The following is a 17,141-nucleotide window of genomic DNA, read 5'->3' as shown; positions in this document are numbered from 1 at the left end:
ATAGTTGATAAGCAGCGAACAAAGTTGGTTTCAAGAATTTTTATTCATCCCAAAAACATAACAAATATATTTATGCCGTAAATTCACTGGTAAATAACAATTTTCTTCAATTCTGGCAAAGTAAAGTTTTAATTCTAATTGCTTTTTTTATTGAGAAAAACGTCTAAACTGATTTTAATATTCCTAATCAATTTTTTTGCTGTTGAAGTCTGCGGTGTATCTTTGCAGCCTGTCTTCATACTCTGAGTGATTGCTTTGTCTCTTGTACTTTTGCCAATGAGTACTGAAAGTTTGCGCTTCAGTTGCTTTCTCTGAATATTAAGCTTTCTCTGAATATTAATATATAAGCGCTTCAGTTGCTTTCTCTGAATATATTCCGAAAGAGCTATAGTGGAGATGAATGATTTTTGAAACATGGTGGATAGAATAAACCTTGGGAGTGATTGTGGTGTCCTGAAGTTGTAAAAAGGAAACTCTGAATTGTTCTTTTTTTTCAGTATAGCTGTCATCTAGTGGATCTCTTAAAACAAGCATGGGCAATACCATTTAATTTTCTTAGTGTAAGGGAATTTTCTTTCTAAAGGAACAGCTGGGAAGAAGGAGTGCTACTTGACCAATCTCTCCAAAACATCTACATTCCTCAAAAGCTTCTTGCATTTATTTCCAGCCAATTGTCCACCATAATATGATTGGTGTTGAATATGAAGTAATGTCACCCATTCAGGAGCATGTGTCCAAGTTTTTGAGAGAGACTATAGAAAATGATTTACGATTGATTCACCAAGCAACAGATGAAGTTTTATAGGTGGAAGCACATCAAGGATAAAGACTTTGAACTTAATTTAGATTTTAGAAAAAGCAAAAATAGATACAAATTCTAAACTTTTCTTTAGTTATGGTTTTATGGCTTGAATTAAAATACCAATTCTTCTTCTGAACCGCATGACTCAAATGCTTCTTCTGAACCGCATGACTCAAACGAAAACAATAATATCATAATATTCTTGATAAACAAATAAGTCTCGCATCTTACTCGCATGTATACGATCACTGATATATAAAACTCCAATGCTTTTTACAATTTTATTGCATTAATGTCCAATGTGATTCTTCCATGATAGATTTTCATCTACAATGATACCTAGAAAATTTGTGAAAACTACTCTTTTTATTTGAATATTATCAATATGAAGAAAAGGCAGATTACTTGGAAGTAAATGTTTTTAAATCGTGGATGAAAAAAAATCCATTTAGTTTTATCAATGTTTAGTGAAAGTTTACTTGACTTAAACCAGTCAGATGTTTTTGTTAGCTCAATGTTCATATCATAAAATAGTTTATTGATGTTATTATTAGATAGGAATAGGTTTGTATCATCAGCAAACATTATAGCTGTTAATTTTGAGACTTCATGGAGATCGTTAACATAAATCAGTTATACTACAAGTAAGATGAATAATTGCATGTTCATTAGAGTTATTTCTTTTAAAACCGTATTGATTTATATAAAGTATATTATTAACAGCAAGATGATTAGATATTTCGTTGAACAGAATTCTTTCTAAAATTTTTGAAAAAACAGAGAGGATAGATATTGGTCGATAATTACTGACATTTGATGGTTCACCTCTTTTAAATATAGGCGTTATTTTGGCTATGTTACCACCAGCTACATTGAATTTCTTATAGTTTCTGATTCTGATTGATCCACAATTCCTTAGAGATTCACATTTTGCAAGATCTTTTGATGAAATATCACACCAAGTGCATGGGTGTGCACTAGAATGTGCTTTAAAACCAAAAATGATATTTGCTAGCTTCATATCACAGGAAAAAACAAAGTTCTTCAAGGTTCAGCAAAAAACTTGCTTGACGTTGCTATAGTTTTCCTGGAGATTTTCTTTGGTCAGAGAATTTATTAGAAGTTGTTTTGATAACGGAGATTGTAAAACTGAATCTTTTTCCATGATTCCAAAGCTTACTTTTAGAAAACCACCACCACCATCCATTCCCAGCTTCACAATATAGACATCAGAGAAGTTTCTCATTTCAAGAACTGGCTGACAAAGAACTCTCAAGTCTTTGCAATAAATGACAAGTTTACCCACCTGATTTGTGTCTTTATCAGTTGCAGCTCTGATCCAAGTTTTGGTAAAATGACTTTAATATTTTTTTCTCAACCGATCAAACTTGGAGAGGAAGTTATTTTCAACAATCTGACTTGGAACAACTTAATTTAGTGTTGAAACTAGCTTTTTTATACCAGAGTTGGATTGTTTTATGTTGCGCATGCAAAACAAGATCTTTTGCTGTCAGTTCTAGTTCTTCCATGAAAAGTTGTCTTGCTCTTGAAAATAAATCTTGGAAATAATTAAGAGAGATTTTACAAAATTGTGAATTACATAGACTTAAAATATGCAGGTAAAACTTTAAATATCTAATACAATGTTACCTGGAAGAATTGAAATAGGGTGGTCTCCTAATCCCTTGGCTCTACTAAAACAAACTGTTACATGGGGTAAAGATTCCTTTATTGGCAATGACTGATGCTACAACTCTTTCAGCTGCCACATTCGTGCCACGTCCTTTGACACAACTTTTGATAAATTATTTCGCAAGGTAGACTTTGAGCAATTATGTGTTAGACCCTTGACAACAGTTAAAAAGCATTGAGAAGATCTTTTTTCAACTGATTTGCTTGGTTTGCTTCAGTTTTCTGGGTTGCCAGGACTGGATGTGGAGAATTGTGCTTTGCTTCGCCAACTGAGCAAATCAAACAATCACAAATTGAATCTTTTGTAACAGGACGGACTTTTATGGTGGAGAAGTCAAGCAACTGTGATTGGATTTAAAACACCAAATTTAAACAGTCTTCCTGTTCTCCTTGTGGTTTTTTTGCTCGATTTGGAATATTTTTTGTTAATTCAGATGCCAAATCTATGAAAAAAAAGGTTGAACATCTAATGCTTAAGCTTTTTCCCATAATTTTATCATAATGCTTTATAAGAAAGCAATTTTGATTTTCTAAATTTTTTTTTAAACATATATAACTCGTATATTCTTTTTTAAACTAAAAAATGCAACCAATTTTTTTTATTTTCTTCCTACGATAACTTATTTAACACCACCAATCAAAAACCACCAATCAAAAACCACCAATCAAAAACCACCAATCAAAGTTTATGAAGTGTATGAAAGTAAAAGTTATAAAAAAGTTTTATTGCTTTTAATGCTCTAGAGTTAAATATATTGCAGGTTTTTTTTAATGCAATTTTATGCAAATTTGAAACTGGATTTTCTTCCATGGACAATGTAAGCAGATTTAGGGGCATAGACCCAGTAACCACCAATGATAGTAAAATCATACCTTCAAAAGATTTTTCGAGGTCATGACATCAAAAAATATTTCATTTTCTTACATCAGTGTCTTTACTTCCAAGAAGACTGCAAGCAACCACTGTCAACAATTGTATTTAAAAAAATTGTTGTTCAACTTTAGATAAAAGTTACTTTAATGAGACGATTGAAAAGTTTAGATTAACGCATATATATGTTTAATATAAATAATACATGGAGTTAGTTGCAGATATTTTATGTAAAGCAATAGTACTGTTTCTTTAAAGTTTTAAAATCAAATTGTACACATCTAAGGTTATTTTGATAACATAGGAATGTTTTTTTATTTGGAAGATTCATTTTTCTTTCACTTTATTTTGATAAATTTCTGTAATTTAAATAATATCAAATGGTAACTCTAAATTTAAATGGTAGCGGATTAGCGCTTTAATTTCTTTTTTTTGGTAGCAACTTTAGTCCACTACCAAATTTTCTTAGTGCGCTTTCGTAACTCCATTACCAAATGGAGAGTACCCATGTAGTGGAGTAGCGAGCTAAGTCGCTAGCTCTGATAAGTATGTGGCATAATAAACAAGCAAGCTAAAAAGAATTTTATAGTATAAATATACTTCGGAAAATGTGCACAGCGAAAATGGATGAGATTGACTACAAGCCTAGATTAGTCTGGCAACGTCTGTCCATCTCACCCAATATTACTACTTTGAATAAATTAATTTACATGCGTAAAAATTATAGTTTTATAAGTAGTTAAATTTAAAAAAAATTACGACATCTTCAACATCAGATATAACGTTCAAGTATCATTAAAATCATTAAAAAAAACTTATTTGAGAGTGCTTACCTTAAATATGAAAAATCCTCTTCAAGTCACGACCAAATGTCAAATGTAGGGAGCCTTTATCGTGGCTAAAGTTACCTCATACAATTTTCTGTGTAAAAAATTTACAAACGTTGTAGCTCGCTAGCCCATTCACCTGACTAGCCCATCTCAGCCACCGTTTCCTACAATTATTTTCAGGAAGTTAATTTATGTTAAATTATGTCAGTTAAATTATGTTAACAATTTTTTGCTTTAACTGCTAAATGCTTTTTTATTAATGAAACTTGATAAGTTTTAACTGATAAAACTTACTGTGAATATCCAACAGAATAGTGAATATCCTACAGATCATTTACGTTTATGCTTTACAGATACTTTAAGTTTATGTCAATGCAGCATAAAAATGTTACATAAATATAAAAAAGCAGTAGATCTTTCTTGAGGTTATATCAGAACAAACTTATGAAGCAGTGCATAAACAACTAATTAAAGCACTGTCAAGCTTTGTTTTCTCAGAAAATTGTCCATTATAGTAAAAAAATAAACAACTTGTTAAATGCAACTTAACAAAACGATACGGAAATTTTCAAAGATATTTAAATATTTAAAGTTCTGATTTCATTTGTATGAATTTTTAAACTTAGAACTTTATATTTTTTACGCAGCCAATGAAGACGGAACATTTCTTTGCAGGTGGAAAAATGCATCTTTTTTTCTCAAATAATTATAAAAATGATTATATTTTGTTAAAAAAATATATATATTTTGTAAAAAAATCAGAATTAGAACAAAAATGTTCTCAAAAAACGCGCTAATTTTTGAAGAAAAAAAATGCTTTTTCTTAATTAGGATTTTAATCAACAATTAGATTTCAAATTTCAGCAAAATATATTTTGGAGGAAAAAAGATAACTGAAAACCTCGGAAAAAGAGGTGCACAAAAAATTCTTTTTTTTTTCTATTAAAGTAATTTGAAGAAGATTAATGTTTTATAAATCTTAAATCTCTACATAATATTTGATATCTGTGTAATGGGTTATATTAAGGAATGGGTTATATTAAGGAATGGGTTAAGCAGGCGTTTAGTATGCAAGGTTTTGGCATTACAAACTGATTACCAAGTCAAAACATGATTACAGTGTGTTAAAGACAAAATAATAAAATCTTGATGAATAATATAAAAATACTTGTAAAAAGAATTCTTTATCAACATAAAACGTAAAAAAATTATTAGGATCAAGAAAAGTTACATTCTCTTAAAATAAATATTATGGATTTAAATGACATCATGTTTCTGAAAATATTGAAAGTATAAGAACATCTATTTTTACCTTCTAACATTAAATGAACCATCTAAAATTGGAATGAACAACCCGAACATCTATAAATCATCCAAACTATTAAATTTAAGGCATTTTTGTCTGATATTATTTTTTTTAGCCACTTTAATTTTTTTTCATTCAAAAATAAATACGAATTAACAAAAATCAAATCAAAATATATCTTAATCCATATTCAAACTGTTTTTCCTATTTTTTAATCTCCAACTGTATGGAACCATCAGCACTGGAATAGATGAGTTCTTCAAGACATAGTTACAAGTTTTTCCAATAAACTCAGAGCCAATGCGTTTTTGACCAATAACCAAAAGATTAGCATTATTTTCTTTAGAAATATCACAAATCATTTGACCTGGTGCTTTTATATCATCTTCTAAAATGCATTTATATTTTACATTATTCTTCATGCACTCTGCTGCATATTTGGACATCAAATTTTTGCTTTTTTTGATGCTATATTCCAATGTCGTTTGTAATATTTCTGAATGTTCTAATTTTGTGTACATTAAACCAAATGCACCAGTGTGCGGAATTTGATGTATGTGAATGAGAACTAAGCTATCTTCAGGCTTATGATAATTTTTAATATACCACTGAAAAGCATATTGACTCGACTCACTGTCATCAATTGCGACACAATTAGTTCTGCCTACGTTTTTGTTCGCAGATAGTTTTGCCATCATCTATATCTAAGTATAACAACAACAAAAAAACTTAAAAGAAACTAATACACATATAATAAGTATTGTTTTAAGTTAATTTAGTTTGAACAAGTAAGGCATGTTTTAAAAAGAATAAAATAGAATATAAAATTTTCAAATTATGAATTGTATTAATATAGAATTATTGATAAAGTATTAAGAATTAAAAAATGTAATATTTTTTTTTTTTGTTCGCAATAAAGAAAAAGGAACTTAATCATTCCAAAGCTGCAATGAGTAATACGTTTTAGAACGTAATTCTGCGTTCATCGTTTACTATTCACCAATTTTGTTCGCGCAAAACTTTCAAAATTGGTGCAAATTGCGTCATTAGCTGAAAAATAGCTTGTTGAAAAAAAACGCAAAACCAATTTGAATAAAAATTGTTTAATAAGTACCTAACTTGGCTTTGAGTATAACCTTTATAACTATTACTTCCATAACACACGGGCTAGTGAAAGTGAAAACTTATAAAGAACTCGTGTTTTTATATTCTTCGACAAACAATTACACATAAAAATTAGCATTTAGTTATATTTAAATACAAACCTTAAATCTTCTGAAGTATCTTGTTGCAGTAATAAAATTAATGACATAAAAACTATAAATAACCCGGGTTAAGATGACTGAAAGCCCAGGACCAAAAAAGAAAGATTAAACAAGAGCGTTGCGCCTTTATCTTGTTACTATGGTGTAAAAGAAAAGAAAAAAGTGTAAAAATAATAAATAAGATTGTGATAATGCAAAATAAAAAAATTGAAAAAAAAAATTTAATTAGCAATAACTATGTATGAAAGAACGTTACTAAAATTTTTTTACCATATTATAAAAGCGCAAGCTTCAAAACATTCTTCAAAATACACAGTTTATCACAAATAATAATCACACTTACTTTTTTTAACTTTGAGACAAACAAATCAAACCAATATTTGCAATCTATGCTACAATATGTATTTTTTTTTTTTTTTTACAGATGATACAGGTTTGATAATAGTGCTGACAATGCAAATTTTGCCTCCCAAATTTTAAAAATTCTTATTAACAGTTTTGCTTTTTTTTTCAAAGAAAATTAAACTTTAAACGCGCTTTGATAAATCCCAAAACTTTCATTTGAAAAAATTCTTGTGCGTTTGTGGTTTGACTACATAAATCTACGTATTTGTGGCTTAATATAAGAAGCGTTAAATAATGTTTATACGTAGGCATTTAAACTTTGCGTGCCAAAAAGAACGTATAGGTAAAAACAATGGCTATGTAATTAAATTAGGTTTTTAAAAATTACTACATTTACCAACCAACTTAAACAATATATTTAACCAATCAACTTAAGTGCTATATTCAAGCTATTAAAACTGAATTTACTAAGAAAATTAAGGGTAATTTAATTTTCAATTAAAGTATTAATTTCAAATGGCTTTTTTTTTTGTTTTGCATCCAGGCTGCTGATTCTTTAACTTTTATTGTTTTTACTTTTAAACAAACATATTTACTTATTAACTGAAACCAACATTAAACAAAACAATGTTTTTAATTTATAAACGATTGATTTTGTTGTGTTTTAAAATGGTGTTTGAACAACTTCTTTTTTTAATTAGCTTTTCAAAAGAAGTACAAAGTCATATAAATGAGCTTGTAAATTTAGACCGGCTGAAAAGCATTTTTATTATAACAAAATATCAAAAAATATAGCAATATCATAAAAAATAACATAATAGGTGTTTTTTCCTATGCCCCTTATCTATAGTATCGACTTAATACTTTATTGTAACATTTACAGATGTGAGCTTTTTACTTTAATCTTTTTGTCGCAGTCAAAAAAAAAATTTAATTTTGATTCCTGGAAAATAACCATGGTATGTCAAAAGTGTTGAAAATTAGTTTTAATAAAAACTTTCTCTTTTCAAACAAATAAAAGTAGTTTATCACTTAACTCTGAAACGTAACTTTCTGGTTTTTAACCAGAAAGTTTACGTCGCCTTTTTTTTTACCGTTGACGCCAATATGGTCAGAGCATATACCTTTGATTTTCAAGCGAGCACTCGAAATACTGCGCCACGGCTGCAATAACTTTCATTTCCGTGTTTATAAACAAATAACACGCGTTTGACATAGTGATTTGCAAACCTTTTCCGCGTTTCAGTCAGTAATTCTAATGCAGTTTTTGTGCCACTAAATTATATCATAAGTTACTATTACATACATACGTTTCAAAAATTATGACGCTGTTTATACTTAATATGACTTGTTTATATTTTTAAAATGTTTAATGGTCACACTTTTTCATAAATTAATTTTTGTATGAATCATAATTATCATATAAAGAAAGTAATCAAACCATCAAATTAAGTAAGTGATCGAAAAACATCGTCAAGTTATAAAATATCTAAACATTAGGCCGTGTGAATAAAAATGAGCAATTGCTTTTACTAAGTAATTGGTCAGCTTTACGAGAATATAAACGTAAGGAGTTTTGCTCTAGTTTTTATTCACGCAAAGTTAAGCAATTTGCTCAGTAACTGTTCACCTTTACGTGAATAAAAACTTAAGCAAAATAGCTAAAGTTTTTATTCACGTAAAGCTGACCAATTAATGAGTAAAAGCAATTGCTAGTTTTTAATCACCCGGCCAATTAGCGAGTTTAAAGAAGTAATTTATTAAACAAGGGTTAAAAAAGTATATAATAGTTCATCTAAAAAATGTGAGAACTTAGCTTACAAAGGTCTAATAAAAAGGATTGTAATTTAAAGACAAAAAAACTTGATTAAAAGTTTCTGTTAGTCGATAACTTAATATTGCACATTCTAACACCATATATATATACACCATATATATATATATATATATATATATATATATATATATATATATATATATATATATATATATATATATATATATATATATATATATATATATATATATATATATATATATATATATATATATATATATATATATATATATATATATATATATATATATATATATGTCTGCTTTCTTTATGCAATCTTTTTAACTCGATTTCTGACTTTTACTCTTATTTTCTTCTTCCTCAAACTCACTTACTTCTGTAATTTAATTTTACTAAAACTAAATTACATGAAGTCATATATGTCTACCACTACTGTAATATTTCATATTTGTGAAATATGTTGACCCTAATATAAAAAGAATTTTTTAGAAGTGTTTACTTATGCTTTTTTAAATATCACAGTTCACAGCTCACTTGCTTTCATAGTTTTTTAAGAGAAAAAAAAGCTCAAATTTGCAAAAAAGCCCCTTAATTCGATGGGCCTCCCAGTGTGGGGTTACCTAGCCACGGCTCTGCAGATGGATGGACCAAATCAAAATAAAATCATCAACTTTTTTATCTTTTAATTCCCATATAAACTTTATTTAAAAATTATTTTTTTAATTTAAATACAATAAACATTTATAAAATATAATAAAATATTATATATATATATATATATATATATATATATATATATATATATATATATATATATATATATATATATATATATATATATATATATATATACATATATATATATATATACAGTGGGCGGCCAAAGAAATTAGTTACAGTTTGTTTTTTCACAAAATCTGCAATTAAATATGAGTTTTAAATGAATAAATTTGCTTCTACTCTTACATTCTTTGAGATTTTAATATCAATAATAGTCTTCATTATTATTGTATGAAGTTGTAACATTTATAAATAATTGTGGCAATTTTTAAAATTGATAAGGTAGAATATGCAAAAACAAGCAAAATGCATCTTTTTACATATTTGTGGCAAAATTGTTATTTGTGCGATAGCACGTGCATAATAAATAAATTTTTTGTCTGTTTAGTTTATTTGTGGTTCTAACTAATTTTTTTACATTAGTTAGTAATTTTAACTAAAAATGTTTGGTGCCTTAAAGATATATCAAACAAAAAAATTTCTGAAATATCTGCTTTGTTAAAACATTAAAATCACTCCCAAAGAAAAATTGTAAATTTAGTTAAAGTTTTAGTTAGAGTTTCTGTGATGACAGTAAGCAGAACTAAAGTTAAACTTGATAAAAAATATCTGTACAAAGTGCCAGACGTGGAAAATGTGGTAGACCACGCATCACTACCCTTAGAGATGAACAGGCAATTCGTAATATTTGTGTTAAAAACCGAAGAAAAAGTTCAAAAGCAGTTATTAAAATCATACAAGAAGCCGGTATCGAGATTTCTAACAGAACTACAAGACGTCAAATAGCAGAACTGAGGTTTAAATGCTACAGACCTGGAGGAAACCTAAACTTATGCCAAATACTATATTATAAATATAAAAAAGTATTTGCTACCAAATTAATTCCACAGTTACATGATTGGTTTACTAATCAATCCAAATGCATTTTTATGCGTGATACTGTCCCATGCCATATATATATATATATATATATATATATATATATATATATATATATATATATATATATATATATATATATATATATATATATATATATATATATATATATTTAGAGAGAGAGAGAGAGAGAGAGAGAGAGATAGATAGATAGATAGATAGATAGATAGATAGATAGATAGATAAATAGATAGATAGATATACAGATTAGGGATCGCCGATTACTGTAAACGGTATACTAACTTTACGGTATACTTTACCGTGTACTTGGTATACTAAAAGTTAGTATACAGTTTAGTATATCTATATACTTTTTTTGAGCTTTTTTTTTTGGACTAACTTGATAATTTAATAATTCATTATTAAATTATTATTTTATTATTATTATTGTAATGAATAAGATTATTATACCATATTTGTTGTATTATGGTGAAAGTGTTTTTATTTTTAATTGGTTTTTTTAATGTAGCAAGATAACAACCCATTACCAAATGTAGCAAGATAACAACCCATTACCAAAATTTGATCATAGACTTCAACTTTTTTGTTTATCTAGTGAGATTGTGTAACCAATTGTTAATAGTATAATAGAACACACAGGCAAAAACATTAAATAAAAAACAAACATTTTTGTTTTACGTAAACCGTTAAAACAGTTTTACAAATTTTCTGTTAATAAAATTTGTTAAATAAACATATATACAATAGTATAGAAATATGTTAAATAAAAATTTATATACCATACAAGTTCCTATATGTTAATTTTGTTTCTACAGTAATTTTAAAGTTGGATTTCTTCTTACAGGAAATTTTCCGCGGAACGGAAAAGAAAAGAAAATCATCCAATCATGTAACAAAAAAATTTAAGATTTTTTTGTTACATGATTGGATTGGTGCAATTTTTATGTTCCGCGGAAAATTTCTTGTAAATGGAAATCCGCCTTAAGTTTTACATAGCTTAACAAGTCCGTTGGACGTCTTACGGACGTCTGGACGTATAGAAGACGTCTCACGGACGATTTCCGGATAATGCGTGCCCACTGGTGTTGAGCTCATTTGACATTGTACACGCATCATCATATCATGTCAATCATTAGTTTTGTTAGCAGTCCTCAAAAACAGTGTGTTGTTAAAATTGATGTTACTTGCTTTGTGTTAAAAACATGCATGAGTTTACAAATGTTTCGCCAGATTTATAGACAACCGAAGTCCGAAGCCAAGCGAATAAGTGAAGTTCTTATTTTGTGATGTTATGCTGCATGTCGAATAAATTTAACTATTATTTTGTCATTAGGTACAAATTAAGTTATACTTAATACAATTCTGTTAAATTACGCTGGTGATGATACATTTAATTTTTATTTATAAAAAAAAATTAACTGTAAAAACATCTCTCAAAATTGCACTCTTTTAATTACACAATTACATATTGGTTTTGATTTGCGATACTGCTTATCGGACAGCAATCATGGTGTTTGAAGCTATCACGGCCTATACAATGGACTGCAATAAAAGATTATAGAAACTGCTAAATACCATGTACATACTTGATGTTATGCTCATGTTTCCAATAGGTCATGGTTTAGCTCGTGTTTCCAACTTTGGTGTGTCTTTATATAATGGCTGATAATTTGGAAAGTTGCGGAATGGGCCATCTTAACAATATATGTGTTGTCTGGAGGGCCCATTAACTATTTTCCAGCCCGTTAAAGTATATTTAGCCAGTCCTCCACTGACAGTAGTTAGAGTTCTGGCTTCGAACCAAAAGGTAAATTGCCGGCTATACCTAGATAAGCGACATTGATAAGGAAAGAGATGTGAACATCTTGGTTTTAATTTTAAATGCATTTGGTTCATAATAAAATAAATTACTGGGAGTAAAAATTTAAAAGCTCCATATTTTGCCAATGACTGCTAAACTTAATATTAAATTATTACCTTATAAAACAGAGAATTTAATAAATATTTTGTTTTTGTTGAACCAAGTCCTGCAAAAAAAATTCCTAAAAACATCAGGTTTTAAAACACACATTATTATAATTTGATATTTCAAATCATGTTATGATAACAACTTAAATAAAAAGTAATTCAAAATAATATACTTTTTAGTTTCAATAAAATAAAGCGAGTTTTTTTTACCAGAACTGAAAATAGCAAAAAAATACAAGTTATAAAGGTTCTATAAAGATAGCCATTTGACAACGAAGATTGTTAGCAACATATTATATTACCACATCTTTAAACATCCAATATTGACAATGCTGTTGAGTATTAGCATTTTGCGACTATTGGTTTATTCTTATCGAAACTACTTTGCGCTGCAAACATTTGGTAAAGTTTACTTACGGTAAAAACTTATTATAAAAAAGTTACTTTAATCGTAATCCTTTATTTATCTTCTATCTGTGGTGGATGCAGCATTTTTTTTGATATTTGAAACAGCTAACTTGCAGACATGGAGCTAACTTTCAACGTTTATGTGTTTATACTTATGTCAAATAAAGATGCTTTGCTAAAAATTACGATGATTGTGACCTGGGAAAAAAATAGAAACTAAAAAAGATAAATTTTTAATTTCATAAAGTAATACCTTTTTGTTCAAAAAATGTATCTTTATAAAATTTGTAACCCTTTTAAATTGAGAGATGGGGGATCAAACTTTGTATGGTCATAATTCTTAAACGCTAAGAGATTATTGTTTGAATTTTAAAATTTATTAATGAATATAAATTTAGTTTTAAATATTAAAAAATTGATATTTCATCAACATATTGCTCTCACGTTTGGGGCAGGTGTTGCAAAAATATTAAGGCTTTTTGTACCCAGGCTTCAATCATCGCAATCTTTTACAAGCCATCCTTTTTTAATATAAGTATAAAGATATACATTTTTTGATTTACCTATGATGATGAATGTTAAAACTCGAGTCTTTTACTTTACATTTTCTCGAATTGTTTCAAATTGAATATTAAACTCATTGTAAAATTAGCACTCTTTTGGTATTTTCTTAATCCTAACTCCATTCTTTACATCTATTTCTTAATCGCCTTTGTATGTAATACTGTTGTCTTATTTGGACTGGTTTTTCTAATCAGGTTTTTCTCTCTTCTAGACAGGGTTCAAAAACACATTAACTCCAAACCTATTTATTGATGAGAGTTTAGAGTGAATTAGACTAAAATTTTCTTTAAAAAAAGTTATATTTGCCTAAAACAAACAAATAGATGTATTTAAAGAAACAATTGTTTACCGTAAAAACCCCTAATTCCGGATGGTTTAGGACTTAAATTGTCATAACTAGCTCAATATAAAGAAAATGAAATAATTTTTTTAAATAAATAAACTTCATAAGAAGACAAATCAAACGATATAAAAAATATTAATTTTGCAATATAAACCTATCTTTTATTTTATTTTTAAAAAATATTGTTTTTATCCGGAATTAGGAGTTTATGTCCCTAATTCCAGATGCGTACAAAATACAGAAAAACACATACACAAATAATACTAACATTAAAATAATTATTTTATTCCATTAAAAAAATGAAATCGTTTAATAAAAAAAGAGTATATATTATTTTATACACATTCGTTACAAATAAATTCCATGGTTGGACGATAAAGACACATTCAATGCATGACCAATTTGAACACTGCTCACACGCAAGCCATTGGTTATCTAAGTTATTTGTCCAATTAATTTCTCAAGAATAACACAGAAGATCATCAGATACTAAAATGTTATTTGAAGCTTGAGGAAAATGAGGGTCTTCTAATTGATTCTTTATCTTTATACCTTTTTTACCTGGTATTTTAGACGACTGACTTTGTCTCAACTTTTTTTTTCCTTCTCTTTTCTGTGCATTTTTCGCTTTTTGAGTAGCAGTGGAAATCTTTTTTTGTTCTCTAGTAAATTTATTTGCAGCTTGTTCATCTAATTTTTGTTTTTTTGATTCTTGTTCAGCTTCATCGTAAGCTATGGCATCCGCCGAAGTCATATTATAATTAGCTGGTCGCTTTATTCTCTCACTTTTTTGAACTCTTTTATTTAGAGTTGGTTTCAATTGATCTCGAACCATATTTAACACTGATTTGTTTATATCTTTGCCCATTTGTTGAACAGCATTATTCAAAGTAGCAAAGCTTTTAAGCAAAAGTTCACGATTTGACATTCTTGACGGTGTGTTAGGTGTATTGATAGCATTTCCCATAACTAATGGACTAGATACTGTTGAAAAATCAAATAAATTTTCAATATTGTTGTTTTCGACAGCTTGAAACACAGCACCAATAGAAGTTTTTTTAGAAGAAATTTGCGAACGATTGAGTGGAAATATACCAGTATTTTTGAAACCACTCCGTGCATTTTCAGGTTTAAACCCACCATTTTGGATGAGATCCTTAAACATGAACGGAAAATGTCGATTAGTCAGGCTTTGAAAGTGATTTTTAGTCAAATAACTTTCGACAAATCTCTTCCATGCGCCTTTTACTGTTTTAAAAACGCCAACATCTAGTGGCTGTAAAAAATGGCTGGTATGAGCCGGCAAATTGATGAGGTAAATAATTACCAAATGCGTCACAACAAGTCAAGATTGTCGTCATTTGCTTTTCATTCGATGGAGCTAGCTTTTTAGGGTTTTTTGTTCTTTTTCTACAAATAATTTTGACTTTGCTTTGATCAAATTGCAAACCAGACTCATCACAGTTAAATATTTGAAACGGCTTATCGCCTAAATTATGTTCATTATATGCTACTGCTAATTGCTCAAACCAATTGTCAATTATAGCTGGTTGTGTGGCCACAGCTCTAATAGTTTGCATACCGCTTACTTTTCTTGGGCATATTTCTTTACGATATTTATTCATGAAACCGGAGTACCATTTTCTAGTCTGTTTGCCGTCTTTGAATAGACTACGTTGGTTTGATTATTTTAAATAGTTTTCAACAACAATAAACACGTCTTTTCTATTCAAGCCGAAGACTATATCACTCATAAATTTTAATAAATCAATAATAATAGCTTCAGCGATGTTGCTCATCATTTCTTGGCGCTCCTCGATTATTAGATGGTCCTTTTGTTCTGTCAAAAAGTGTAGATTTTGCTACATTATAACACTTAGCAGCTTGTACGTATGACATTTTTTTTTCAGTAACAGCTTGAATAGCTAGCTGGATTCGACTCTCTCGCTCTTCTTTTTGTTTAAAATTATCCATATTCTTTAATACAGTAATACAATTAACACAAATGCGTTAACTTTATGGATGCTAAAAAAAATAGCTGTATCTGGATTAGTGTCAAATATTTTTTCCCTGGTGGCTATTTTATTTTTTATTACTTTCATGAACATAATATATTACATTATGTGCATGAAAGTGATAAAAAATAAAATAGCCAATTGTAATTAACTGTATCCGGGACTCAAAAGTGTATTTGTTTATTGCTGCTGGCTAATTTGTTTATTATTTTTTTTAGGTACATAAAATAATAATTACCTCTATCCGGAATTAGGTGTCTTTTTTTTTCGGCTGGTAGCAAATTTGTTTCTCATTTTTTTCAATTATTTGAAAAGGTAATTTAATTTTTTTTTGGCTAAAATAATCAGCATAAAATTCTGCACAAAATAGTGTTTTACTTTTTTAATTTTTTTGTTGCAAGTCAAAGTTATTTTTTTCCTTTTTTTTGTTTTTTTAGTTATGAGAGATTTCAAATTGAAATCTTTCATGATTGCATTAGTTTATATAATTTTTTTTTATATTTTTCGATTTGTCTGGTAAAGACGTTTATTAATTAAAAAAAAATTATTCATAAATTCATTATATCAAGGGAGTTATGAAACTTTTTACTAAAACCATCCGGAATTAGGTTACATCCGGAATTAGGGGTTTTTACGGTATATCAAGTGCAATTATTTTAACGCGTTTAGTTTTAGCGCTGACAAGACTACTTCTTTGACTTTGACTACTTCTTTGAGTTTCAACGTTTTTAATGTGTTTTTTTTTAACAAAACATTCATTTGTAATGTTTTCTTTTTTTATAATACTTTTAATAATTTTAATACAAAACAAAATTACATAAAGATTGTAATAAAGCACTATAAAAAAAAAGAAAAAAAAAGAAAATGCAAATACACGAAAAAAACTGCTTCTGGTAAAAAGATCAGCAGTCAGCAGCTGTTTACCAAGTCGGTTTCCGTAAAGGATTCGTGATAAATTTACATGAAAGTCTAAAAGCCTGCGTTATTTTAAAAAAATGATTTGATTGTCTAATGAAAGTTTTGAAGTTTACACTCAGTTTTAGTAGTTTACATTCAGTAAAGTTTCAATTTTGGTGCAGTTTTTAAAAGAATGTATTATATAACAAAACGAATCGAGTTTGGAATTTTTTGCAAGATAAAGTATTGTTTGAGCAAACAAAATTATTTATCAACATCCATTACCTGCAATGCTGGTTCAAAGTTCAGAAGAAAAATTGGGAAAGCAATAGATGGTAGTGCATTTGGACCATTAAC

General features: G+C 28.2%; 1 protein-coding gene across 1 annotated transcript; it reads right to left on the bottom strand.

The window, feature by feature from the left end:
* Nucleotides 1-5,680: 5,680 nt before the first annotated feature.
* On the bottom strand, nt 5,681-6,196 carry LOC101236160 (uncharacterized). The gene has a single exon (XM_065794994.1). It carries the CDS (start codon nt 6,194-6,196, stop codon nt 5,681-5,683), a length of 516 nt encoding a protein of 171 aa, XP_065651066.1.
* Between the last annotated feature and the right edge of the window lie 10,945 nt (nt 6,197-17,141).

Source organism: Hydra vulgaris, chromosome 04 (assembly GCF_038396675.1).
Source record: "Hydra vulgaris chromosome 04, alternate assembly HydraT2T_AEP".
NCBI lineage: Eukaryota > Metazoa > Cnidaria > Hydrozoa > Anthoathecata > Hydridae > Hydra > Hydra vulgaris.
Note: the sequence above shows the minus strand (reverse complement) of the source record. Positions and strands in the feature narration are given on the sequence as shown.